Source organism: Furipterus horrens, unplaced genomic scaffold (assembly GCF_987537825.1).
Source record: "Furipterus horrens unplaced genomic scaffold, mFurHor1.1.pri manual_scaffold_10, whole genome shotgun sequence".
Classification (NCBI taxonomy): Eukaryota; Metazoa; Chordata; class Mammalia; order Chiroptera; family Furipteridae; genus Furipterus; species Furipterus horrens.
Window position 1 is genome coordinate 43119878 of NW_028327180.1, and position 26357 is coordinate 43146234.

At 52.7% G+C, this 26357-nt stretch overlaps 2 protein-coding genes and 1 long non-coding RNA gene across 12 annotated transcripts in view; 1 reads left to right on the plus strand and 2 right to left on the minus strand.

The window, feature by feature from the left end:
• Positions 1-25: 25 nt before the first annotated feature.
• KANK2 (KN motif and ankyrin repeat domains 2) lies at positions 26-22122 on the minus strand. Of its 2 annotated transcripts, none has more exons than XM_090289622.1 (13): positions 22048-22122; positions 20669-20875; positions 19576-19694; positions 17982-19205; positions 9857-10024; positions 9658-9760; positions 8523-8762; positions 7837-7924; positions 7109-7328; positions 6134-6276; positions 4105-4305; positions 3938-4027; positions 26-1627 (listed from the first exon to the last, which is right to left on the minus strand). In XM_090289622.1, the coding sequence occupies exons 3-13, from the start codon at positions 19610-19612 to the stop codon at positions 1574-1576; spliced, it is 2568 nt and encodes an 855-aa protein (XP_090145748.1). In that variant the 5' UTR covers positions 19613-19694; positions 20669-20875; positions 22048-22122; the 3' UTR covers positions 26-1573. The 2 variants fall into 2 exon arrangements, with proteins under 2 accessions (XP_090145748.1, XP_090145747.1); XM_090289621.1 differs by having other exon boundaries at positions 20639-20875.
• On the plus strand, positions 22078-25932 carry LOC149999870 (uncharacterized). The gene is made up of 2 exons (XR_016513578.1): positions 22078-22250; positions 25815-25932. It is a non-coding gene; the product is annotated as an uncharacterized LOC149999870 (long non-coding RNA).
• The window catches only part of DOCK6 (dedicator of cytokinesis 6), a 39771-nt gene continuing 36473 nt past the window's right edge, over positions 23060-26357 (minus strand). For 5 of the 9 annotated variants that reach the window (XM_090289617.1, XM_090289614.1, XM_090289619.1 and 2 more), the window contains 7 exons: positions 25370-25495; positions 25181-25270; positions 24630-24866; positions 24195-24347; positions 24015-24121; positions 23690-23851; positions 23060-23281 (listed from right to left, as the gene is read on the minus strand). In XM_090289617.1, coding sequence (XP_090145743.1) covers positions 23239-23281; positions 23690-23851; positions 24015-24121; positions 24195-24347; positions 24630-24866; positions 25181-25270; positions 25370-25495 — 918 coding nt within the window. In that variant the 3' untranslated portion in view covers positions 23060-23238. The remainder of the gene's footprint in view (positions 23282-23689; positions 23852-24014; positions 24122-24194; positions 24348-24629; positions 24867-25180; positions 25271-25369; positions 25496-26357) is intronic. The other 4 variants (XM_090289618.1, XM_090289615.1, XM_090289613.1 and 1 more) reach the window with 1 other exon arrangement.

Consider the following 26357-nt stretch of genomic DNA (forward strand, 5'->3'; position numbering starts at 1 on the left):
ATTTACACACACACACACACACACACACACACACACACACGACTGCCTCTCTCCATTAACCATCCAAGCTCTTTTGTCTTAGGTACAATGTACGAAGTCAAAAAATTTTTGATCCCTTCAATCAAAATCAAAGCAAGCCAGACTCCATGAAGCCAAGAACCCATGTCTGTAGGAGAGAAGCCAGCATGAGCACTCGGCCTGATCTGTCCTCCTGTGGTCTGGCTTCGACTCTGGAGGCCAAGCTGAGAACTGGACAGAAGAGGGCAGGGCACCTAGTAACTAGGGGGTTCTTAACTCACCCGTCACAAAGGCACTTTTGGAGGCTCAGAACCTATTCCTTTTCTGTTTTTGGTTCACAAAAGGAAGGAACAGGAAAGAAAACTTTGTTGAGATTCTGGGGACAAAACAGGCCATTAAGGAAACTGTGAGTGTCTGGCGAGCCCCATTTCCAGTAGGCTCCGTTCCAGGCAGCTCCGGAAAGCCTGTAGGTTAAAAAAAACCCAGCTGGCCCTTGTTTGGTTTTCGGCAAAGCCCTGCCTCTGAATTTGCGCTGGGAGCCCTCCGCGGGCAGCCAACTTTTAATAGTGTGCACATGGGTTTCTGGAGCTGGCCCCACGCTCTGCCAACCAGCACATGGCCTGTGTTCTTTTCTTTGAAGACAGAAACTCTGGAGTCTGAGAAGGGTCAGAACAGCCCGTAACCTGGGTTCTAAGCCCAGGGACTCATCAGCTACTCTGGAAACAAGATTCATTTCCTGTGTCTCCAGGTCTGAAGGATTTTCTAGGAGAATTAATATTTGATGAGTCTCCATGACGGGAGGGGTCGGATTTGGGGTAATTTCTTGACATGAACTGCTCACACATCTCAGCTGCTGAGTCCTGAGGCCTCTCCCACCACTAGAATGGGGGTGACACTGGCAGTGGCAGTGAGAAAGCAGAAAAGACTAATTTTCCTACTCCAAATGACAAGGACAGAATCTGTTTTGTGAAGAGATCAAAATTCCCCCCAAGAAAGCCATTGGGGGGAGTGGACAAAAAGCTCTTGTATACCAGACAGTTAAATGTGGGGATATAGGGGCAAGTTAAGTCACTCCAGATACCACCCATGCATGACATTCAGGATTAAAATGAAAATATGCAATTCCAGTGACTTTCAAATTTGGCAACAAGTAATATGATTTCCCTCCTCCCCCAATGATTCAAAAATACAATATTTTCCCCTTACCCTCCTCTGTCCACCATTGCCAGCTGATTGCTCTGTGTTCTCCACAAAGCCACGCCCCAGCACCAGCTGCGGGCGCCCATTTATGAGAATGTAGCTTCGGTCTGCACTGTGGCTGCTTTGAACTGGGGTGCCAGGAAAAGCCCACTTTAAGCTGGAGTCTTGTCACTGTTGGGGGCTTCCCCCTGGGAAGCAGAAGAAAAACCCACTTGCCTTTGAGACTTAGGCCTTGCTGGGTATGAGTGGGAACTGGCCAGGGAGGGGGCCAGGGACCAGGAACAAGGGACGAGGGCCGGTTTGCTCTGGGGCTGACTGGCCCTTGAGGGGAGGAGCCTCTGGTTCCCCCTCACAGCTACTCTTCTGCTGAGGACGATGCAGGACTTTCGTCATCTGACATTGGGGCAAACTGAAACAAGAAGCAGAATTTCTTGTTTGGCATCTGTGCCTCCGAGATGCCGGCTCTGTTGGTTTAGCCCTGGGGATGCGGCGAGGGAACAAGATGCTGGGACCCCTTGGCCTCAAGGAGCCCATGTTGTGGGGGAGATGACTCAAAGAAGCAAATAAACACATGCAGCAGGGGATTTTCATCAGGGATAAGGGATGAGAGGGACAGAGAGTGGACAGCGGGTGGTCAGGGAGGGGGATGTCTGAGCTGAATGATAACCAAGGGGCCAGCCAAGGGGGCGGAGCAGGGCATTCCAGGCAGAGGCGAGAGCCCATGTCAGGCCTTGAAGCAGGAACAGGGAGGGAGTGGCTGGCTGGTGTGGCTGGAGCTTAGTGAGCCATGGGAAGAGGAGGGACAGGGGCGTGGAGGTGAGGGCGGTTGTGCAGGGCACGGTGGGAGCCACAGAGGGCTGTGAGGAGAGGAGGGATGTGTTCTGACTCAGGGGTTCACAGTGACCTCTAGCTGCTGTGGGGACAGCAGACTGGAGGGGGCAAAGGAGGTGGGAGCCGGGGCTTGGGGGGGACAAGGGCAGAGGCAACGGCAGTGGTCCAGGTAGACACTGATGGAAGACTGGGGTTCCTCCCTCAGGAGTCCCTGGGACAGGAGCCCAGATCAGATATCAAGGCATCCCCACCCCAGCACCCCCATATCCTAATGGAGGACACCGAGGCCCATAGCTGACCTCCAGGTGATCCTGAGCATCACCACGGAGGCCCAGATGTCCTGAAGCCAGAGCAACCTGGAGCCTCAGAAGACGCATGGCATAGTACTCTGCCACCTTCTCTCTTTTGGACCGTTTGGGGAACTGCTGCGGTCGACACACACCATGCTACCCTGGAACCCAGCCCCATATGTGCCTTGGGGAAGCCAGGGCAAGTGTAAGGTGGAGACAAGGAGGAGAGGGCAGTGAGGCTCCTGCCCAAGGTCTGGAGTCAGATGAAGCCCAGGGCCTCTGCCTTTTCCTGGCTGTGAGACCTTGAACCACAGATATAATAATTCTAAGCCTTAGCTTCCCCACCTGAAAAACGCAAATAATAATAGTACTTAATGCAAACAAATGGGGTTATTGAGGAAGGTTCAAGAAATCACGCCTAGTAGGCACTTAGTGTATTGTCTCCTCCATCACACAAGAGTATCACTTTGAAGACCTCTGTGGGGTGCACCTGTCTCCCCTCAGACAGGAAGGGCTCTTTCCTCCATCAGGCACTTAGGACACAGCTAGTATCAATAGTATCCTCCTACTATGCTTCCGAAAGTGTTTTGCTACAAGGCAAGATTTTTTTTCAAAACCCATATTCCTGTGGTCAAATAAGAGAAATGCGCCCTGGCTGGTGTGGCTCAGTGGATTGAGTACCGGCCTGTCAACCAAAGGGTTTCTGGTTTGATTCCCAGTCAGGGCACAGGCCTGGGTTGTGGGTCAGGTTCCCAGTTGGGGACGCATGAGAGGCAACCACACATTGATGTTCTCTCCCTCTCTTCCCCTCTCTCTAAAAATAAATAAATCAAATCTTTAAAAAAATAAATAAGAGAAGTGCTGTGTTAAACACAGTTAGATTAGGTTTCACTAGTGAGACTTCCCAAGACCATTGGTACACTGACAGGCTTTCAGCAAACGTCTAAGTCCCTACTGTGGCCCGCAAGGCCCTGCATGATCTGTGAGGTCACCTCCCTGCCCTCATCTCCTCCCTCAAACACACCAGGAATGCTCCTGCCTCAGGGCCTTTGCACTGTTTGTTCCCTCTGCCTGGAGTTATTCCCTCACTTCCTCAAGTGTTGGCTCAAATGTCACTGTTTCATCAAAGTCTAAAGTAGCTCCTCTGTCACTCACTGTCCTTCATGTCCTGTTTTATATTTCTACCCAGCACTTACTACCCCCTGGCTATGATACAATTATTTGCTTATTTTGTCTTTTATTAGAATGTCCGCTCTATGAGGGCAGAAACTTTTTCGGTTTTGTTCAGTGCTATGACGGCCAGGGTCGAGAACAGGGCCAGAGCCAGTCGATGCTCTGTAAATATTTCTCAGATGAGTGAATGGTGACTAAGAGCATGCATTTGGAACCAGAAAGATCCGGGTTCAAATGCTGTTATACCAACCATGACCATGTAGTCTCAGTTCTCTGTGACTCATTTTCTCAAAGGGCACCATGAAGGTTCAACAAGCAGATGACTATTAAGTCCCAGGCTTGGGACCCATACACCATTAGCTCTTCATAGACAACTGTCCCCTCCACAGCCCCACAGCCCCTGCCCTGCCAGGGCTGAGACTCACCGAGCACTTGATGTTCATGCGGGAGTACAGCATGGACGCAATTTCACTCTGGCCCGCATCCAAAGCCACCATCAAGGCTGTGCTCCCGTCCTGTAAAGCATCATTGCTATAATGCCACCTGCCCCGAGTTCTCACCCTCCCTGAGGTGCACCCGAGTGTTGACTCACGCGGTCAGTGAGAGAGATGTCGCAGCTGGGCACGGCCAGCAGCAGTCCTGTGATCTCTTTGTGGCCATGCTCACAGGCGCACATGAGGGCCGTGGAGCCATCATCATCCTGCACATTGACGTCCGCCTCACAGGCCAGCAGAGCTTTGACCACGTCCACCCGGCCGTGGCTAACTGCCAACATCAGGGCTGTCTGCCCTGCCTGAGCAGGACAAGGAGCAGGCTTATGAGCTGTGCAGGCCCCAAGGTGTGTCACCCCTGCCCTGGAACCTTTCATGGTTCCCGAGTGGTCTGAGAAGCCACTTGCCTCTCCTCCCCCATGCCCACCCAAAGCAAGTGCCTAACTCACAGGTGTAAACATAGGTAAAAATTTACCGAGTTAAGATTTGTACACTTTTCTGTATGTCAGTTGAACCTCAATAAAAATAAAACCAGTGTTCACCAGTAGATGAACAGAAAAAAGAATTGTGGTAAAGCCATACTACAGAGTATTATTCAGCCTTAAAAACAAATGAAGTACGAGGGGTGAGCGGGAGCAATGTGGGAAAAAGTGGGACAACTGTAACAGAAAAACAATAAAAAACACAAAAACAAACAAAAAATGAAGTACTGATGCATCTACACTGTGGATGAACCTTGAAAACACTATGCTCAGTGAAAGAAGGCGGACACTAAAGGACACATACTATGGACTCCATTTATATGAAATACCCACAGCAGGTAAATCCACAGGTCAGAAAGCAGATGGGTGGCTGCCAGGGGTGGGGAGGGAGAGAGGAGTGACAGCTGATGGGTGCAGGGTTTCCTTTAGGGGTGACGGGCATATTCCGGACGTAGGTAGAGGTGACGGACACATAACACTGTAAGTGCACTGAAAGGCATTGAATTGTACAGTTTAAAAGGGCTACTGTTGTGTGAATTTCACCTCAATTAAAAAAAGTAAACCACTAAAAAATGATTTTTAAATAAAAAAGTGAAATCAGTAAGAAAGGCAAGCAATGTCTGCTGCCTTATGTGCCACGGCAGCACCAGCTCCTTCCCTCCCTGCGTTTAAGCCGTTGCAACCCCCTCCCCTCCCTGCTGTCCCCATCACATCCTGGCTGCCCTGCTCTTCTGCCGGGACACCCATCCACACCCCTGTTGCTGCTTTCATAGTCTCACAGCTTCCACGCCCCAGTGCAGCTGAAGGGAGATTTTTAAATCAGAAAGCGGGCAGGGGGGAGGTGGGCAGGGCAGGGGAGAGCAGTGGCGGAAGATGGGACAACTGTAATAGAACAACAATATAAAAATGGAAAAAAAAAATCAGAGCGCCTTGTAACTTTGTGGTGAGGGTGGTCATAAAGAGCTTCTGTACCCTTCCTTATTGTGATTAAGGGAGACACACAAGAAAAAGAACTAGCAAAGCAAAAGTAGACCTTGGAAGTCCAATTATAGCCCTGAAGCAAATTTCCTGAAAAAAAAAAAAAAGAAAAGAAAGAAAGAAAAGAAGGCGGACCACACCACTGCCCCGATGAAACACCTCTCCTGGCTTCCTGCAGCGAGAGTCCAAATGCGCCCCACGCCTCCCTGCTGCCTAAAATGCTAGCGGCTCCCTTCCGCAGCCCCAGCTAGCCAGTGAGCTTCAGGAGTGTGGGGCCTGTGCCTGCTCGTCTGCCCTTTGAGCCCCTTGCATCCACTTGCTGCCCAATGAATTACCAAGCAGCATGTGGGGCGGTGTCAGGTTAACAAAGGACCCCCATGTCCTCTCCCAGCCCCCACCTGTTTCCACCAGAAGGTTCTGCATCAGAGGCAGCCTGGAAGGCAGGTCCTAAGAACAGGGCTCTGGAGCTAGAATCCCTCAGTTCAAATCTCCCCTCCTCTAATCTGACCTTGAGGAAATGACTCTGCTTCTCTGAGCCTCAGTTTCCTCATCTGTAGAGTGGGGACTCTCTCCCCTGGGCATGGAACAGGAACATGTTTAGGCTTGGCGCACAGCCAGGACTTGGTAAACGGGAAGGGCTGCCCACACTTGTAGCGCCAAGGCCCTGTACCTGGCTGGCTTTGGCATTGACGTCTCCAAGCCGTAAAAGCTGCAGGAGAGTCTCCATGTCATCCTGGGTCTTCAGGGTGGCCAGGGCCGTGAGCATGATGGGGCTGTAGCCAGCACGGTTCTGCTTGTCCACCTGGCAGACACCTGGGGGGAGCAGGCAGGGCAACATGAGCCCTCAGACTGCACTGGCGCTGGCCAGGACTGCCTGGAGGCTGGGGGAGGGTCCCCAAGGACCAGGCCACAGCTCTGCTATCACGCTGAGAGCTTTGTCACTCCCACAATGAACACTGGGCATAGAGGCTCCTCCATCAGTCTAGATATGGCCTAATTCCTCTTTGCTCAGACAGAACCTCGTTCTGCCCCAAGCGTCCGCCTCCACACTGACACCGTTAGGTGCTGGCTCCTCTAAATGGGACCACTCCACTCCTCCATCAGAGTATCAGAATTGGGCCCCCTGCACTGGCACCCCCATTTAAGGCTGAGAATGGGAGCTGTGTCTGCCTCATTAATCTGCACAGCCAGTCTCCTTCAGAATGGCCTATGCCCCCTCCATCAGACTGTGGGCTCCACCTCCTTCATCACACTGGGCGTCTGTCTTCCCAGGCAACCAGGGAAAATATTTTCCTGTTGAATTGAGAACCACATCTTCTCTCCAAGCCCCAGACTGGAGACCATGTCCATCCCTCAGACTAGGGTTCCAGAGATGTGACCTCCATTATACAGGGGTCCATGTGGATGGTAGAAGGGCTCTGTGTTTTCCATAAGACCATGGCTGCCCTTTTCAGAATTCTGGGGCTATAGGGAGGGCCTGCATCTCCCCCATTAGACTCGGAGGGTGGAGTATCCCCATCAGACTGGGAGGGTGGCATCTCCTCCACTAGACCAGGAAGGCCACGTCTCCCCCATCAGACCACTTATCTTGGGTGGCAGCGGGCCCACTCCCCCAGACCTCTTCCTCCTGCCTGGCTGGGCCTACCACTGTCCAGCAGCTGCCGCACCACCGGGAAGTTGGCGTGGGACACCGAGTAGTGCAGCGCGGTGTTGCCGTTGCTGTCAGCGATGTTGACCACATAGTCCAGCAGCCGTGACGACATGGCCCGGAATGTGACCAGGTGGCGCCGCACAAGCTCAGGGTGGGCATCACTGCGGCAGGCCAGACGCAGCCACTCCTGAAGCACTGTGGTGTAGGCCACTTTCTGCATGTAGGGCAGAGAAGAGGGGCATGAGGGTGGGTGGTAGCCCACCCTCTCCAGGGCTAAGCTGCAGAAGGGGAGTGTTGATACCCTTATCCTGAGCCAGAGCCTTGACAGGGGAGCGTGGGCACCCCACCCAGACAGGCCCCTTGAGTGTATCCCCATCCCAGACAAGCACCCTACAGGTAAGTGCAGACACTGCAATCCAAGATCTGCCCCCAGAAGTTGTGAAGTCTCTGCCCTGGATATGAACTTCAAAGGCAAGTGTGGATGCTGGGAACAGGAACTAGGACAGACTCTCCCTCAAGCCCCCAAAGGACCAGGAACCAAACCAGGTTTGCCAGTGGGCGATCATCCTCAGCCTGCTCCCCACATCCCTGGTCCCTCTAGAAGGCCCATGACTCAAGCACATCCCCCAAGCCTGGCACAGGGAGGCACTGCAGAAGCGGGGAAGCCAGGGTGCAGGGGAAAGAGGACCCCCCCACCCCCCCGTCCCAAAGCCCCACTGTACCAGCTCCCGCTCGGTGAGGGCATTGGGGTTGTCCAGGTACTTTTCCAGGGCCAGGCAGGCTGAGATGAGGTCGGGGCTCAGCTCCATCCTGCAGGGAGAGGTGGTTTACCTCGGCCTCCTGGTTTCTCTCACTTCCCATGCCCGGCGGGGGCGCTCCGGGAGAGCCTCAGTGCCCTCACCATGGCCCTCACCCAGTCCTGCCAGGGCCCAACTGAGTGGGAGGGCCTCAGAAGCCCCTTCACCAGGAACACATTTTTATCATCCCATATACCCCATGGGGCAGACATGAGGAACAAACAGACTACAGAGAAAGTAGACACACAGGCTACAGTTTACTTCAAGTGGTTAGTGGCAGATGGAAAATCTTTTCCCAATGTCATATTTTCAGCAAGGAAAAAAGAAATAAATAGAATGAGCAGCTAGGGCAAAAATGTCCCAAAAAGGTATGTAGCTTAAGGACTTTACCTGCCCCTTAAATCCTAATCCAATAGCCCAAATTGCCCCCAATCAGGTCCTTCATCAAAGCCTCCAGACCTTCAAGATACCCAGAAGAAGAAAGTGTTTCTTTGCTAATTTAGACTAAGGTGTGCATGACTAATGGGATGTTTACACAAAAGGCTTGGATGATGGGATTTGAGGTTATTCCACACACAACCCTGGCCCCGCCTCCCACCCAGACAACTGACCGGATCTCCTCCTCCACATTTGAGCCTGATGCCCCCTCAGCTGCGGGCACGTGCTGAGACTCCCGAGAGAGCTGGCACTCCTCCCGGCTGTTCTTGGTCACTGCTGGCCCTGTGGGCCTGCGCTGGGAGGCTTCAGCCACACTCGGCACCCTTGCCTTGGGCTCTGGGGCCTCATTCTCTGTGCTCTCATTGTCTGAGAAGTTCTCTGCTGTGCTGGAGTCCTCGGATGAGGACTCACACCTGGGGAAGAGGGATGGGCCAGGTGGGAGAGATGCTGTAGATGGGATAGGGGATGGTGGGGGAGGGGCACAGGGCTCTGACTACTGGGCCTCGGTTCCCCATCCGTTAAATGGGGGTATCAGTATGGACCTCACAGGTATGCAGGAATGTGGCTTACAATCCCTTGCACAGAGTAAGTGCTCACTAAACACTAGCTGTGACTGGGATCACACTGTAGGGGAGGCAGGGAGGGGCCCTGCTTTTCCCTTCTACCCTTCAGTTCCTCTCACATGCTTTGCTCCTTACACAGGGGTTACTGATTCAGACTCTCATCCCACCTCCGATGGGACCCTCATGCTTCCTGCTTCCTCTGGAAGAAGTGTAAGCTACCTGGCATTTGAGGTCCCATGTCGCTCTGCTTCCTCTCACCTCAGCCTTTATCCAGGCTGTTCCCTCCAGCAAGACAGCCCTCTCGCCGCCCCCCACCCTTCACTTTTCGAGTTCCTGCTGTCCTGCAGCACACGTGCCTCTCCTTCCATGCCTCCCCAAGATCCCACATGGCCTGAGCATCCTCATCATTGCTCCAACCACACTGCTGAAACTGCCCATCAGGGCCTGAGGCCTGGCTGGCCTGGGAGCTTCATCAGGGCAGGGAGCTGAGTCTGGCACCTTCCAGGGGGTAGTGCAGTACAGTGATTACAGCACAGGCTCTGGAGCCAAAGCACTAGGGTTGACTGCTGATCACCAAGTGAGCTCCAGCGAGGCACTCAGCCTCACTGTGCCTCAGTTTCCTCATCTGTCTATTGTGCTTTAGTTAATGAACAAATCAAAGTGAGGGGCTTCGACTAGGTCCTTGATACATTCTTGGGACAAACAGGGGTGTGGAAGCTAGGGAGTCAGGTGGGGGTCCTCTCACCCTCCATTGACTCCCACGCACGGGAGATTCCTCTGGTGGACCTCAGGGTCTGCAGGCTCCTCTTTCCGCTTCATGATGGACCGCATGCCCTCCTGGAGCCCACCTAGGGGGAGGGGTGGTATCACGAGGGTATCCCAAAGCCAGGCCCCATGCCCGGGTCTCCAGTGCTCTGACCCTCTTGGTGGCCATCCCCACTTACCTCCACTTCCAGCCTCCTCTGATTCACGTGAGGCTGCTTGCCTGGTGGGCTCCCTGTTGGTAGTGTCGCGAGTGGGTACCCAGCCTGCATTCTTCTTGGGCTGTGCCAAGGAGGCTGCTGCGGACCCTGGGGGTGATGAGGATGACTCTGCAGGAGCCTGTGGGTGATCTGGGGGGCAGGCAGGAAAGAGGCCCTCATTGTAGGTAACACCAACAAAGCAACAACAATAGTAATAACTGTCTCCCGGGGTCAGGGGCTCTGAGGGCTAATTCTTGCATGACTTCATCAAATCTTTCCAGCCCATGAGGAGAGGTTGGATTATTACAGATGAGCAAACTGAAGCACCAGAAGGTAGCCCAGCGACCAAGCAGCAGAACCTGATTCCAGCCCTGGTGCATTGCCTGACCATGCTAGTCAGGGACAGAAGACCCTGTGACCCCACAGTGTGGGCTCGTGCCTCTCCAACAACATACTAAGTGTTGTCTGGAAACAAGGCTTGACCACAGCTGAGTGTGGGGGTCATTGCAAGGAACCACATCTTCTGGGAGCGAGCTATGGGACCTCAGGTAATTCACCTAAGCTCTCAGTGCCTCCGGAGCATGACATTCCCACTTCCTGGCATCGCATGCAGGCTACGGACGGTAAGGTGGGATGAAGAGCTTAGAATAATGCCTACACTTCAAGAGTGCATAAGCATCTGTTAAGCCCTGGCTCAGTGGCTCAGTTAAAGCATCACCTCAGATACGCAAGGTTGCGGTTCAATCCCTGGTCAGGGCACATACAAGAACAACAAATGAATGTGTAAGTGGAACAACAAGTTGATGTCTCTTTCTTGTTCTCTCTCCCTCCCTCTTTCTCTCTCTAAAATCAATCAATTAAAAAAAATTTAAAAAGCAGCCGTTAATTCAAGAGAATTGTAAACTATATTTTGATAAGACTTAAGATTATGATTTTTTTTTTTAACAAAAGCAGGATTGTGCTGCAGGTACCATTTTGTATCCAGCTTCCTTTTTTCCCCTCTTTATTTAATTTTAAGCAGGTGTTACTTTAATCAAAAGGAAAAAGAAACAATAGAGCTATTGGAAAATGATAATTAAAACCCCACCAGGGAGAGCTTCAGTTTGGGACGATGAAAAAGTTTTGGAGGTGGGTGGTGGTCAGGGATGCACAACAATGTGAATGTGCTTAATGCCACTGAACTGGACACTTTAAAATAATTAAAATGGGAAGTTTTACGTTATGCATTATCTTATCACAGTTTTGTAGAAAACCCATCTAGCTTGGTCTAAGGACAAAGGTGACTCTGTGGGCACCAGGCCCTGAGAGCGCCCACTATCCATCTGGGAGTGCAGCTGGCAGGGAGCTCCAGCCCCAGATCACCAGCCTAGAACGAGGAACAAAAGCCCAGTGGCCACTGTGAGTGGCTGCCCAAGTCTTGGAACAGTTTGGGTCCCCCCAGGCCACGTGTGGCTTCCGGATCACCACTTCCCCAGGAAGTCCCCTTCCTGCCACTGGCCATGGACTCCACAGACCAATTCATCCGAGTTCTTTTTAACAGTGAAAACTTTTTTTGACATACACAGTAAGTACTTCCTCAAGTCCCTGGGCAACACTCAACTTAAGAACAGGGAGAGTAAATACTTGGGACGAGCGCACAGAAAAGATGAGACACTTGGCCATGAACGCGCAGACAGCCCTCCAGCCCAAGGCGAGGCCTGGGCTAGGCCAATTCCAGAGCTGGTTTTCACATGAATCTCTGGTTTAAAAAAAGAAAAAACCCTGTCAAAAAATTCACATCAAACAAAAACAGTATGTGGCCAAGTGAAATGAGTCAGGAGGCAGATGGCCAGGTCACCCTCTCTGTATGCGCCCCAAACTCACAGTGCTGATTTAAACACCTGGGAGGGTTAAAAAAAACAGGTAAAGCAATATTTTGCTGAGTGAAATAAACCAGGCACAAGAGGATAAATACTGTGTGATTTCATTTATAGGAGGTCACTAGAGAAGTCAAATCCACAGAGACAGAAAGTAGAATGGCGGGCGCTGGGGCCGAGGGAAGGCGATAGGGAGTCAGTGTGTAACAGACACAGTTTTGGTCCGGGAAGATGGAAAAGTTCTGGGGTGGATGGTGGTGAAGGCTGTACAAAAAATGTGGCTGCTGAATGCCACTGATCTGGACACTTAAAAAATGGCTGCGATGGTACATTTTATGTTGCATGTATTTCACCACGATTTTTTTTTTAATGAAAAAAATAAAATGGAGTAGCACCATGGCCCATTTGACCCCAGGGAAAAGCAGGCCCTGGCCTCCAAAAGCCTGGGTGGCTCCTTCCAGTGTGAGGTCAAGGTCAGACTGCAATGCTAAAATAACAATAACAATAATAAAAATGAGGATATTTATTGCTGTTATTTCACTGGGGAATGGGGCAAACTGATCCCAAAGTTTATATGGAAAAACTAAAGTCCATAACTAGCTAAAATAATTTTACAACAATGGACAGAGATGAGAACATGGCCTAGGAGAGAGCAAAACGTATTCCAAAGCCTGAGCAGTTCAAACAGTGGGGTATTGTTACAACAGGAGATGGGCCAAAGGAACAGAGGAGAGAGCCTCTCAGGGAACTAGAGGCAAGGCAGAGGGGTTTCCACAAACCAGTGGTTAAGGGTGGGCTCTGTGGTGTGGTGTTGGGAAAAGCAGATTACTCTAGCCAAGGAAAATTAAAAAATCAAACTGGAACCCTGCCTCTGATCTTACACAGAAAATAAACTCTGGAGGAATAATATGAAGGTACAACTACAAAGCCACAGGAAGAAAATGTAGAATATCAGAGAACTCAGGAAAGGGAGAGATTCCTTTAAAAATTCCTCAATGTCTAACCACTATGTGGTACACCTTAAACTAATATAATATTAAATGACCACTGTAATGAAACCTCAAGAAATGAAACTTCAAAAAAAAAAAAATATTCCTCAAAACACAAACCATATATGAAAAATACAAGGTAATCTCACTTATATGTGGGATCTAATAAAACTGAACTCATAGATAAAAAGAGCAGATTAGTAGTTGCAATGGGGTGGGGGCAGGAAATGGGTGAAAGGGGTCCCAAGGTACAAATTTCCAGTTATAAGATAAATAAATCCTGAGGTGTAATGCACAGCATGGAGACTCTAATTCATAACACTGTATTGTACACTTGAAAGCTGCTAAGAGAGTAATGCTAAATATCCTCATCACAAGGGAAAAAACAAACCTGTAAATCTATAAGGTGAAAGTTACCACAAAATTTATTGTGGTAAGCATTTCATAAGTCAAAAATAGTGCAAAAGCAGCTCTAGATGGTATGGAAGTGAATAGGCATGGCTGTGTTCTTATAAATTTGAATTTCATATAATTTTACTCATGTCACAAAATGTTACTCTTCTTTCATATTGTTCAACCATTTAAAAAACTAAAAACCATTCTTAGCTTGTGAGCCATATAAAAACAGGTAGCAGGCTGGATTCAGCCTACAGGCCCTAGTTCACCAGCCCCTATTCTGGTATATGCTAGGAACTTCTCAAAATTGATCAAAGAAAAATGGACAAAAGCTTCAAGTAAGTGAGCCACAGAGGAATCTTATTAAATGTATATGGTGATGCCCAACTCCATCAGAAATCAAAGGAATGCAAATTAGAACAACAAGGAGATACCACTCTGTACTAGCAGCAGATGGGCAAAACATGGGAAACATACATAAAACTGTATGTTGGTGCAGATGTGGGGAAATAGGCACCTCAGACCAAGTGTGGCTGGTGGGAGTGTGAACAGGGACAGCTTTTCCAGAGAGGATCAGACAGATCTTCTGAAACTGTGCATCTCCGGTGGCCCAGTGGATCTACTGGAGGGAACAGGTGAGGATGGTCCCAGCACTGTTCACAGGTCAGGAGTTGGAAGGAGCCCAGTTGTCCACCAAGCAGGAGATTGGATAGAAAAAATGTAGCACATACTAGGGCATTAGAAATGACAAACCAGATTTATAAACATCAGGATGGAAGTTCAAAAATAGTGTTTACAGAGGAAAAAATAAGCTTTTTTTCCCCTAAAGCACAATACCATTTTAGGAAATTAAACACACACAGGGCATATTTTTCAAGGACACTCAAATATCTAAATAAGCTTCTGGAAGGTGGATTGCCAGGAATGATATTAAGTGGGGTGGGGGTGGGAATTGATGGGTGTGAGTGAAAGACAGGGCAGAGATTAGCCAACTATGGCTGGAGGGCAGTTTTTACATTTTTAAATGGTTGGAAAAACAATTAAAAGAAGGATTCTATTTGGGACACATGGAAATTATATGAAATTGACATTTCGGTGTCGACACATGAAGTTTTCTTGACACACAGCCATGTTTGCTCATTAATACCTATATTGTTTATGTCTGCTTTCATGCTACAAAGGCAGAATTGAGGCACCAAATTCATCAAAATGTATACATTAAAAATCTACATTAAAAAAAAATCTACATTTTTTTTTGTATATAATATACCTTAATAAAGCTGGAGGGAAAAAAAGGATTGAGCAGAACTGAGTTGTTGCAACAGAGATTATATGGCCCACAAAGCTGAAAATATTTACTGACCCTCATCATCGAGGGTGGAGATGAAGGTGAAATAAGGGTAAAGTTAAAACAATAGTAGTTTGGTTACCATGGACAGAAGAAATTTCATTAACTCAGTTTTGGGCCCCTAAGTCCAAAAGAAATTGTTAAAAATGTAAATTACTCAGCCACCCAATGCTGGAAGGGAGTTGAATCCATGGGGGTAAAGCAATTTGGTAACAGACATCAAGTTCCTCAAAAATGCCCTTTCAGAAACCTGTGCTGAAAAAAACAGATCATTGGACATCAGGGGTTCCTTTAAGGACGTCTGCATGGCACCCTTGAGAGTAAAGAGTGATGTGGCTGTTCAAAAATAAATAGCACATCCAAGGATTCTTAATAACATGAGAAAATGTCCCTGGGATAATGTTAAATCAAAATCAAAGAAAGTATCAATCCTGACTTCGAGCCCAGGCTGGTGTGGCTCAGCGGGTTGAGCACCGGCCTGTGAACCAAAGGGTCACCAGTTTGATTCCAAGTCAGGGCACATGCCTGGGTGGCAGGCCAGGTTCCCAGTTGGGGCATGTGAGAGGCAACCACACATTGGTTTTTCTCCCTCTCTTTCTCCCTTCCTTCCTATCTCTCTAAAAATAAATAAAATATTTTAAAAATATATCCTGGCTTCAAGAACGGTGGGCAAATCCTTTAACCTGTCTGTGCCTCAGTTTCCTCCTCTATAACATGGAGATTAAAAACACCAACCCACCTCACAGAGGCGCTGGGAATTTAAATGAATTCATATAAAAAGGGAGTCAAATAACGCCTAGGTCTATAGCAAGAGCTGCCTAAATGCTTTAAAATAAAGAGAAGTGGCAAATTCCAACAGCTCTGTGTTACCAGACTTGAAAAACACATATTATTTTCTGTCTTAAAAAATTCGGAAGGAAATAAACAGAAGTGTTGACAGCAGCTGCATTTGGGTGGTGGTAGGTTTATGGGGGTTTTATTTTGCATTTTAGATTTTTTATGTACTTCCCAAAGCTTCCATAAAGAATATGAATGCTTTCATAGAAATATGTTTCAAACAAGAGAAGAGGAAATTTCTAAGACTTGGAGAGACCTCAAGAATGCATGTGCCTCGCTGACCCTTCTTCCACTGATCTCTTTGTGGTGCCTTTGCCAGGGCGGGGAACAGGACTTTGGGGTCCTCCAGGTCTCTAGTAGCCCTACCTGCCTTTCCCAGCCCAAAGGGAAGACAGCCACTCACCGTCCCCACCCTTCAACTGAAGTGAGCAAATTCTACCTGGCAGAGAGGTTGGGGTCCTCCTGGCCTTCTTCTCTGGGGAGCCCTGCAGGACCCACCCCTGATGCTCAGGCTATCCTGGACCTTGCTTCTCTGGCCTCATCCAGTTCCAGTTTGTTCAACACCATGGATGCACCCATGCCTGTCCCCACCTCAGGGCCTCCCCACTGCTTTGCCCCTCCCAGAACATTCTCCTTCCCACTTCTGGGCCACCTGGCTGCTCCTTTCCTTTCACATCTTGGTTCAGAGAAAACAGCTAACCCTTGATCATCCACTATGTGTCTGGTGCCACGTTGAACACAACACAAACTGGCATATTTAAGCCTCACATTAATCTGGTGACATTGGGCTCTCAGGACCCCCAATTTGCAAATGAGACAGAGAAGTTAAATAAACTGCTCAGGGGCACAGAGCTAGGGAGTAGGAAAACCAAATTTGACCCCAGACCACCACCTTATCAAATATGTATCTGCTTCAAACATATTCTCTGAAATTATGTTTCTTAATTTATTCACTGGGGTCTCTTTATTTGTTTATTGCAGGGACTTTCACCTGTCTTATGCACTGCTGTGTCCCCAGTGCCTAGAACTTGGTACATAACAGGCACTCTATAAACATTTGCTGAATGAGCAGATATTGAAATGAATTAGCACATTGGGGCTGGCTGCAGCAAGAGGGAGTTAAGTGAGACACAAGGAAGAACTGTAGGGCAGGTAGCTTGCTTAGTATGGGGACATCACTATGTCTGTGTGTCCTGAAGGCAGGAGACCCCATGGCTGCCCTGGGAGGCACGTCTGGAATGGAGGTTGCCTCTCAAGAGTTCCAGAGGCTGGACCAGGCGGGGCCCCTGGATGAACACCAAAGTTGCAGGGCTGGGTGTTTGGAATAGATACAGAACAGAGGAGTGGTGCCCAGAGCTGGCCAGGAACAACATGGAAAAGCAAGAAAACACAGCTGGGTCTCCACCCTCCAGCTGTGCCCTCAGGTCCCACCATGAGGCTCTGGGCACCTTAGATTTGAGGCTGGGGTGAGAACCTGGGCTCCATCTCTGAGCCCTGCTGCAGGTTCAGGCCAACTTTGGTTTAGATCCTGGTTCAGCCACTTCCTGGCTGTGTGACACAGGGTAAGTGCAGCTTCTCCCTAAGCCCCAGTGTTCCCAACTATAAACAGAATTGATCTGAAAATCATCAGTAGACACAGAAACAAGTACCGATTATTTACTCTATTCGCTAATTCACAAGCATCCTGCAGGTGGGGAACATAATTATGCCACTTCACAGATAGGGAAGCTGAAGCTCAGAGAGAAGTTACTCACTTGGGGACACACAGCAAGAAGTGGAATTTCAACCCAGGTTGCCTGACTACACAGCTCCCTGTCTTTAGCTCATCTATGGGTGAAACACTTAGCATAACACCCAGCACTGGGCTGGTGTCTGATAAAGAACAGCTGTTATTGTTATGAATCATTCTGGCAGCTTCTCCAAGGGGCCTTTAGGGAGGCAGTGGTGGGGCAGCTGCCATTCTGCACATCCCACATCCCCTTTCTTGGCATGAGGAGTCAGCACTTCTCCAGGGAGCACCCCTCCAGGCTTGGCCAGGGCTCTTCCACCCTCAGGGGTTAGGGCAGTGAGGGAGAGAGATTAGGTCAGCATTGGGCATAGGACCTGAGCCAGCCCATGAGTGCCACCCCTGGGATTTTTACTGGCAATACTTGGGACTGTGGGGCTTCCTTTTCACTGAGCTGCTATCACAGATGCCCACAGCGGTGGGACCACCTTTGCTGGCCTGAGAGAGAAGCCTCCAGGGTGCACAGAGGAAGAGAAAGTTAGAGACTCCACAGCACCAGAATTCAGCTATGCCTGAAGCTATCCCTCAGTTATATGAACCACACATTTTCTTTTCATTGCTTAAACTGGTCTGAGATTGGTTCCTGCCACTTACTGACTAGACAGGAAGGGTATTTTTCTCAGCAAACCAACTTGTTTTGGGGACCCTCTTCCCCAAATACCTTCTGTTTTCTGGACACTTACAATGTACTAGCCATGAGAATATTCATTTAACAGACACCCAATTTTTCAGCATGATTCCCTTCTGAGTCAGTGGCACAATGTTGTCCCCTTTTTGCAAATGAAGAGATGGGGAGCAATCTATCTGGGGGAAGGCCAGGTCTGGGGCTGGACCTTGCTGTTCAGATGAAGAAAGGGGCACCCTCTACTGTCCTCCCCTGCCCGTTATGGCTCACCTGCTGCCCCGTTGCAGTTTCGCTCTGTGATGCTGATCTTCTTCACCAAGTGGACGTTGCCAGTGGATGCAGTGGGCGAGGGGAACGCTGTCTCCACTACTTCATGGCTTCGGAACACAGTGGGGCTCTCGGTTCCTCCAGATGTTGCCAGGGCCCGCAGCCCTACCCCATAGGGCTCCAGACTCTGGGCCCGCTGTGCAGGGGCCCCAGCAGCTGTGCTGGCTGCCACCCCCACCTCCCGAGGCCCCTCTATTACCCGGACAGTGTCCACACGAACTGGGCTCTCTCGCGGTGGCCAGGCCTGGGGTTCGGGGTCAGGCTGGGGGCCAGCCTGTTGGGCCTGAGCTGCCTGCAGCTCCTGGAGCGCTTTCTTGAGCTGGGTCTCCAGCACTGCAACCTTGGCAGCAAGGGCCACCTCCCCATCAGGCACACCCAAGTCCCGCTCACGAACCCAGGTGCCCACGCTCCGGGTCTCCAGAGTTACCGGGTCCTCAGGAGCCTCTGGGAGGTCAAGGCAGAGCTCACTGCGGCCCCGGGCCCCTGAAGGATGGCCCAGGAATTTCTGGCTCTTGAGCTGCACAGTGAGCTGTCGCTTCTCCTCCTGCAGTACGGACAGCTTCACCTGGAGCACAGGGATCAGCTTCACTTGCTCCTCCAGCTGCCGCAGCTTCCGAAGCGCACCCGCCATCTGCTCCCGAACGTGGGCCAGGTGCCCGGCGCTAGGTGGCACTGGCGTGGATATTCCTGAGCCCCGTGGTGTCGGGGGCGGCAGCCCCACGCCCACCAACGAGCTGGTGGAGCTGGCTGCGCTGGGGGTCAGGGAGCCCAGGCCAGTGGGCGCAGCCGCCTGGTCCTCGAGGCGGCGCCTGGCGTCCAGCAGGGTGCGCTCCACTCGAGGATTGAAGCCGCCGCGGGCCTCCAGGGCGCCGTACTGCGGGTAGAAGCCGCGGCCACAGTAGGAGTAGGCGGAGTGGCGGCTGTCCCCGCTGGCGTTGGAGCACAGCGACTCGGTGGAGGTCCACCAGGAGCCAGGGCCGCGGGGTAGTGAGCCGAGGCGAGGCCGGCGCTGTACGGCCACACGCCGAAGCGTGTGGCCCTTCTCAATATCGTCCACATACTTGAGAAAGTCCAGGTCCAGGCGGTAGCCATAGGGCGTCTCCACGGAGTAGGGAGGGTCGGTCTCCTTGGCTGGGAAGGTGGGTGGGGAGGCTGGGCCAGAGGTCCCTGGGGCAGGGAGAAACACTAGTACCTCTGGACACTGCGGGTCTGGGTTCGGGGAGACTGAGCTCCCGGGGAGAGTCAAGATTTGTTTGCCCAAGCGATGGGAGGTCACTGGGCCCTGAACCGCTGAACTGTGTTTCCAGTCTCAACCCCGCCCCCCCGACAGGACAAATCGTCTCTATTCAGGCCCTCAGGGCAGCGCTGTGTTCCACCCTCAACCCCCAGCACCCATCCCAGGTAGGGCCCTATCGTTCCCCCACCCCCAAGCCCCTCTACCCTCCCTCAGGCCTCAAGGACAGGCCCATCTCCCCACCACTTCCCCTCCAACCCCTAGGCAGAGCCCTCTTCCTCTCCAGAAGTCCCGAAGTCTGACCTGGAAAGGGGGCTGGTACGTGCAGGACTTGGGCCATCCTCCCCTCGGTAGACGCTCCTCAAGACTCGCTGGGAGGCCGGCCCTGAGTCAGACTGCCTTCAGCACAGGCTGAGGCTTACCTGGGGGTGGGGTGGGGTGATTGAGACCCAGAGTCAGGAAAGGTCTGCAGGGGTAGGAAAGGAGCTGTGACTACCACCCTCCACAGCCATGCTTACCAACACCATGCTCCCCAAGTAAGGGCCCTCTCATAGGCACAAACCCAGCCAAGCTGTGAAAAGGGGTGTGGGCCTCCCACCCCCCGCGGTCTAGAACAAAGAAATCAAACCTCACAGCCTGTCCACACATCTGTCCAGCCCCTGGACAAGCTCCAGCTGCTCTCACAGCCCTGCCTCCACAGGCTCCCAGGCCAGGGGCCCAAAGCCCTAAGGGCCCATCCTTCCTGTACCCCCTTCCCTCAGCCCAGGCCAGGAGCTGGCTATCGGGATAGATGGGAGACTGATTTGGGCAGGGGGCTGGGGTGCTAACAGGGGGACAGCTATCCTGCAAGGATCTGAGGAGACAGAGACCCAGAGACAAATAGAGAGCTACAGCTTAGGGTAAGGGACCCCAAAACAGAACTGGGTCAGGGCAGCTGGGGTAGAGTGGGTAAGGAAAATTGTGGGGAGGCAGTGAGGAGCAAAGCCTTTCCCCTTTATGGAAACAATTTTCTCTAAAAATAAACAGTTTCACTGCCGGGCTACACTAGAACTTCCTGCCCCCCCCCCCCAAGACATGTCCGGCTGAGGAGGGGGGTGCCAAGCAGCCTGGAAAGTCATGGGGGGTGAGAGGAGGAAGTAAGATGGGGCGTCTGGAGGCTGCAAAGGAAAGGGACAATCAGGGCCTCTCACTAACTCATCCCCCCAACCCTGGAGTCCAGCCAGGGTCCTTTCATCCCAAACACTGCCTGAGTCTAGGCAGTCCTTCCTGCTGTCTGACTTCCAGCTATCCTGCTGCAGAGGCCCATGCCCATCCCACCACCAGGGAGGACCCTTTCTGGCCTGTTGAGTGCCAGAGCTGTGGGTACCTGGGAGGGTGGGCCAAGTAGGGCACTTGCCGGGCATGAAGGCAGGGCTGCTGAGCTCGTCCTTTTCTCACACCCGTGTCTCTTGCTTAGCGTCTTGCTTTATCTCTCTTCATGTCTCTGCGTCTCTCTACTTTTCTCTCCCAGTCTCTCCACGTCTCTATTGTCACTTGCAATGCCAGGACCACACAGTCCAAAAAGTAGGAACGTTGGTTTTCCACCTGCCTGGAGACTCAACTCCTGTACAATAGGATTAAAAATAGCTTCTGGGGATCCGAGAGACTGGAGGCAGAGAGCAGAATTGGAATAGCCTGTGGGGGCCCCTGGAGGTGGACAGGGATGGGGTGAATAATAATAGTAATAACCACAATAATGATCCTGGTATCAGACAACCCCAGCAGATAGGGAATCTTGGGACACAGAAATGTGCAATGCCTTGCCCAGGGTCACTGGACAGGGAAGTGGCTGGTCCTGGATTGGAACCTAAGCCTAGCAGATTCCCCCACTGCAGGCCAGGCCACCCTCGCCCCAACTCCACATCCCTCTACTCATTTCCAAGACAGAGACTGAGGTCTGAGAGTCTCCAGCCATCTGACCGTCCTCAGTGAGGTCAGGTGATTTCAGGTGGAGAAAGCAGATTGAAGGAGGTGGGGGGGGGTTGTCTGGGGCTGAGGCCCCTCCTTCTGTGGATCGGGGTGAGGGGCAGGGAGACGACACAAGATGGAAACAGAGAAAGTTAGGCTACTAAAAAGGGACACAAGGCTGGGGTCTCAAGGAAGGAGCTCAGGGTCCGAGCGGACCCATATGTCCGACAGGGTCTCCCTAGATCCCCCTCGCAGACCGGCCTGGTCTCTGGGGTCTTCCCGCCTCTCTCTCCGCCCCAAAGTGGGGGGTGAGGAGAACCCCACCCGTGCAGGGAGAGGCGGAGCCTGCGGGGTCCCCGGCTAATGGCAAACAGCTGCCGCTCCCCACGCCGGCCCAAGCCGCCAGGCCAAGGCCCAACCCAGCCGGACGCTCGGTCGCTTTCCCGCCGCCTGGGGCCTGGCTCCGGCCCGGCCGCGGAGGGAGAAGGGGATGAGAGCGAGGGAAAGAGGTGGAGAGGGGGCGTAGAAGGGGGATAGGGGCAGAGGGGAGGCAGTGATGGGGCGGAGGGGCAGGGCGAGAGATACAGATGGAAGAGGTGGACGGGCTTGGGGAGAGAAGCAGGGACGGGAGTCAAAGATGAAAACGGGGCAGAAACGCGGGGACCGAGACACTCAAAAGTTCGTCAAGTTTAGGCTGAGATGGTGAAGTTGGAGGCGGCGGCTGGTCGAGACCCGCGAGGTCACGCCCCGGAGTTGGGGGTGGTGTAGGGATCACGCTTGAACCCCGATTCAGACTCGAACCCCGACCCGACCCCGGGTCCTACTCGCCTCCAGCGTTCCGGCCGCTGCCGTCCCTGCGTCCCGCCGCCCGAGCGTCCTCCGCGCGCCGCCGCCCGGCCTCCCGGCCCCGAGCTGTAGCTCCGCCCCGCCCCGTATGCCCCGCCCCTCAGGACCCGCCCCGCCCCCAGTCGCCTGCGGGCAGGGCAGCGGTGAGATGCGGGCCTGAGGACACGATCGCACCTGGACGGCAGGTGTGTGCGCGCGCGTGGGGGTGCCGAGCCTTGTTCCTTCGCCTCCCCTCCCCAAGTCCCTGGGGCAGGGGCCCCCACTGTTGTCCTGCGCCGCCTGCTACAGCTGGGCCGCTGCGGGGGGCGGGACTGCTCTGGTCCCAGCTCCGGGAGAGCGCGGAGGGCGGGCGCGGCAGTGGCGGCGGGAGGTCAACCCTCCCCCAGCGGGCCCAGGGCTGGAAGCGGCCCAGCGCAGGCCTGGTACACGGTGGCGTGACCGCCGAGAGGCGGGGAGGGGGCTGGGTCAGTTCAAGGCTACACAGGCTGTGACTAAGGCCCGGGCTCCCTGTCCAACCAGACTTTGCTCCAGTCCCAGCCCGACCATGCCTTTAAGTGCTTGGTTACTCAGTTTCCCCATCTGTAAGGTGGGGTTAACAGTGTGCCTGATAGTGGTCCTGAGGAGACTCACTAAACTTGAGGCAGGGGCCTATTGGAGTTGCCTCGGGCGAAGACCCATAAATGGGGCATTGTCTTTCTGGGACCCTTTTAGTTCAGGGCTGGGCACTTAGCAAGGGTTTAATAAATGTTCCTTTAAAAAAGTAATACTAATAATAAATGTTACTATTATTCCCCAAGTACATAAATAACATTTTCATTTGTGTTGCCTTGCCCACCAACCAGTATGTCAGCCCCACAAGGGCAGGCACTTTGCATCTGTTGTCACTGCTGTGTCTCTGGCACCCAATACCGTCTTGGTGTCTGTCAAAGATCAGGGTGTGTGGATAGACTGTGCACAATGACCAAGCCCCCAGGGACAACACCACACAGGCTGCTCATAAAAAACATTTTAAATTAAAAAAGATAAGAAGTATCAGTGCACAGACAGGAACAGAGGGCCCAGCCCCACATGCAATGTGGTCACCCCAAGTGGGTGGTGGGACAGACTCCCAGAAAGCACAAAGCTGAGGCCAGGGTGCGGGTTCCTCTGGGTGTGGTTTCAGGCCCTGTGAGCTCAGAGGTCGGCCTTCCGGAAACTTGCTCTGTTCAGGGAGTTCCTGGGGGAGGAATAAGGTGGGTCAACACGGACACAGGGCCCCCCACCCAATAGTGCTCCCAGTCCTCTCCCTCCTTTTCCTCCAGAGCTCCTAGAGTCTTCCCTGCTTCTTTCACATCTGTTCTGGCTGTGGATTCACAGGTTCTCTCTTGGAACCCCCTACCAGAGAGTCCTATCATGCCCATTTCACGGATGTAGAAACCAAGGCTCAGAAGGATAAAGCTGAATGTCTGGGAATTGACCCACCAGGATCTGAAATGGCTGCCCAGAGTGTACATATGTGCACATGTTCAAGTAGTCACATCCTTGTGTGCAAAGCAAAGTGCACATGTTGATGTGCGCAACAACTCCCATCCTGTGCCTGCCTCCTCTTGCCCTCTCTAGGGTGGGGGGCCCAGGCGCCAGGCACCTGAGGCTGGCTGTGGTTGGCGCCAGCAGCTGGGGCAGGCGCTGAGTGAGCAGGGGCTGCAGAGCCTCCCGTAGGCGGGTGTAGTTGCGCTCCAGTTCACGGTGGTACTCCTTCTGGTCCGGCCCAATCAGGGCCTTGTTCTTCCGCAGTGCATCCTCGCACCTGAGGACCAGATGGCAGGGTGCTCAGGGACTGGAACTCAGGAAAGGAAGACCAGAGAGGTAGGAATCCATGAGGTGAGGTCAGGAGGTAGAGGCGGGGGGTAAAGTAGGCAGAGAGCCACGATGGGGGTTGGAGGTGCTCTAATGGGCAAGGTCAGGCCTACTTCTTGCAGAAGTCCTTGAAACATAGCCGTAGCTTGTTATGATGCCTAAAGAGCTTGGGGTCTTCTGGAATCTCTGCCAAAAACACCTGGGCCACCTCCAGGGGACCCTGTGGGATGAGAGGGCCTTGTGAGGGTGTCTGCATGGACCCTGGGGGACCTCGGGCAGCCTGCATCCCCTACCAGCCATGCCTGGTTCACAGTGGGCCCCACAGAGCCCTGTAGCACCATCTGCAGCATCTTGGCATCGGGCGGGTCCTGCTCAGTGGCAAAGGCCAGCTCCCGTGTCTTCTTCTGCATGTCCTCGATGGCCACCTCCACTGGTGTCAACACTGTCTGCAGAGTCAGAGAGCAGCATGCACTGGTTGGTGTCTGAAGACATCCTGACCCAGGCCAGCCCAGGGCAGCTGGGGTGGGAGGGGGTCTAAGTGGTTGTGTAATGAAGTGTGTTGGGGTTCCTGCCTGCCTAGATCTGCCACTGCCTGGCTAAGCTGTCTTTGTCTGACTCTGGGGCCTCTGGTCAGGTTATTATCCAGCCTTGGACCACCTGGGTCTAGAGGTAGAGATTTGAGGCTACAGACTGAGGTCTGGAGGTTGGAGTTTGGGACCCCCACCTACCTCCTCCCGGTGGCACACGCGAATGCGTGTCTTGATGTAGGGAAAGGCATGATCTGTGCTCAGCAGTGTCTTGCGCTTGTGTTGCTCATGCAGCTCCCCGTGAGCGCGCCCGTCGGGCGTGAAGGGTGTGCAGAACAGGAAGGTGCGCAGCCCATAGTTACGGTCAAAGTAGGTCACCCGGTCCTTTAGTTCATAGGTGTCAAAGTGCGGTTCCACATATGTGATCTGGATGTAGGCCTGGGGCACAAGGCTCAGGTGTGAGATTCCCACAGTCACAACATACCCCCTTGGGCTTGCCAGCCTCCTAGCAGGGCTCTGTCCCTGGAGAAAGGGGATTTGGGCCTCCATGGGTCTGGGGGTTTCACATCTGGGATTCCCAGGTCTCCTTATGTTTGGGAATTGCATGAGGTGAAGGATTTGGGGGTCCCCAGGGAGATAAGCTTTGGTGTTTTCCAGAGAAATAGAATTTGAGGATTTCCAGGAAATAGTACTTGGAGTCTCCCTGACTATAAGAGTCTGGGGACCCCAGGGGGATGGTTGGGAGCCCTCACCTTCTGGGGGTCAAGCTTCGTCTTGTCAACAGGATTTGAATCTTTGACAATCTCGACCACGTCTTCCCCAAACCTCTCCATGTAGAACTCCTAGAGACATGGGCTGACTCAGGCTGCACAGGTGCAGCCTCCACTCCACCCCAGGGCAGCCTTGTGCCCCCCACCCCCCAGCCTCCCACCAGGACATGCCTCCAGTCGGTGTGAGATCTCAGCCAGCTTCGTGATGGATGGCTCCTTGTAAACAAACTCCTGTTCATCCAGGTCACCAAAGCGGGCACCATAGAAACCCACGCGGAAGTATGTTCCAAAAACGCGCTGGGGCTGTGGGAAAGGGTACTGTTGCCCAGGAGGCCCTGCTGGAGGTCGCCCTACCCCAGAGATTCATATCCTTGGGCCCCACTTCTGGAAGAGGTAGACACAGGCAGAGGGAACCCAGAGAACTTCGGGTGGGGATGTGAGGACCTCAAGAACATCATATCACAGGCACTCAAATATTGGGGCATGGACCTAGACGACCACCAACTGCCCACACCCTTGCTCTTTCCCCCTAGCTTCTGTCTCCTACCTCCCCTGAATCTTCATCCTCATTTAACACAAGCCACTACTTTCTTCTTCTCCCTCCCACCCCATGCAGGTCTTCAGAGCCTGGATCCCAACATGAAATAGGGACTGGGGCTGTATTGCTCACAGCTGTGTCCTCAATGCCTACAGGGCTGGGTATGCAGCAGGTGCTCAATAAATGCTTGGCAGAGGCTCTGTCTTCTTTGTTCCTGGGCATCCACTCCCCACCAGCCCTAAGTTTGGAAGGATGAATACCCCCCACCCCCCACACCAGCCACTGGAAAGGAAGAGGTAACTCCATGTTAACTCACCAAGGCAGATCCAGGAGGGGTGAGCACCAGGAGATGGTGGTGGGGAGCAGAGGGCGGAGAGACAAAGTCATGGGGGAGGTCAGGGGTCAGAGACCCAAAACTCCAGGGTCCTGGTTATGTTGCTCAATGAGAACCATGCCAGGGGTAGAGACCAAAGAGCCAGGGAGGGCGGGGACCTGCCTGCTCCACCCAGCCCCCACCCAGCTCCCACCCAGCCCTCGGCTCTGGGTTCTTGCCATCTTTGGCCAGAGAATTCTCCCCAAACTAGGAGATGCCTAAAAATAGACTCAAGTTGGGGAGAGGCG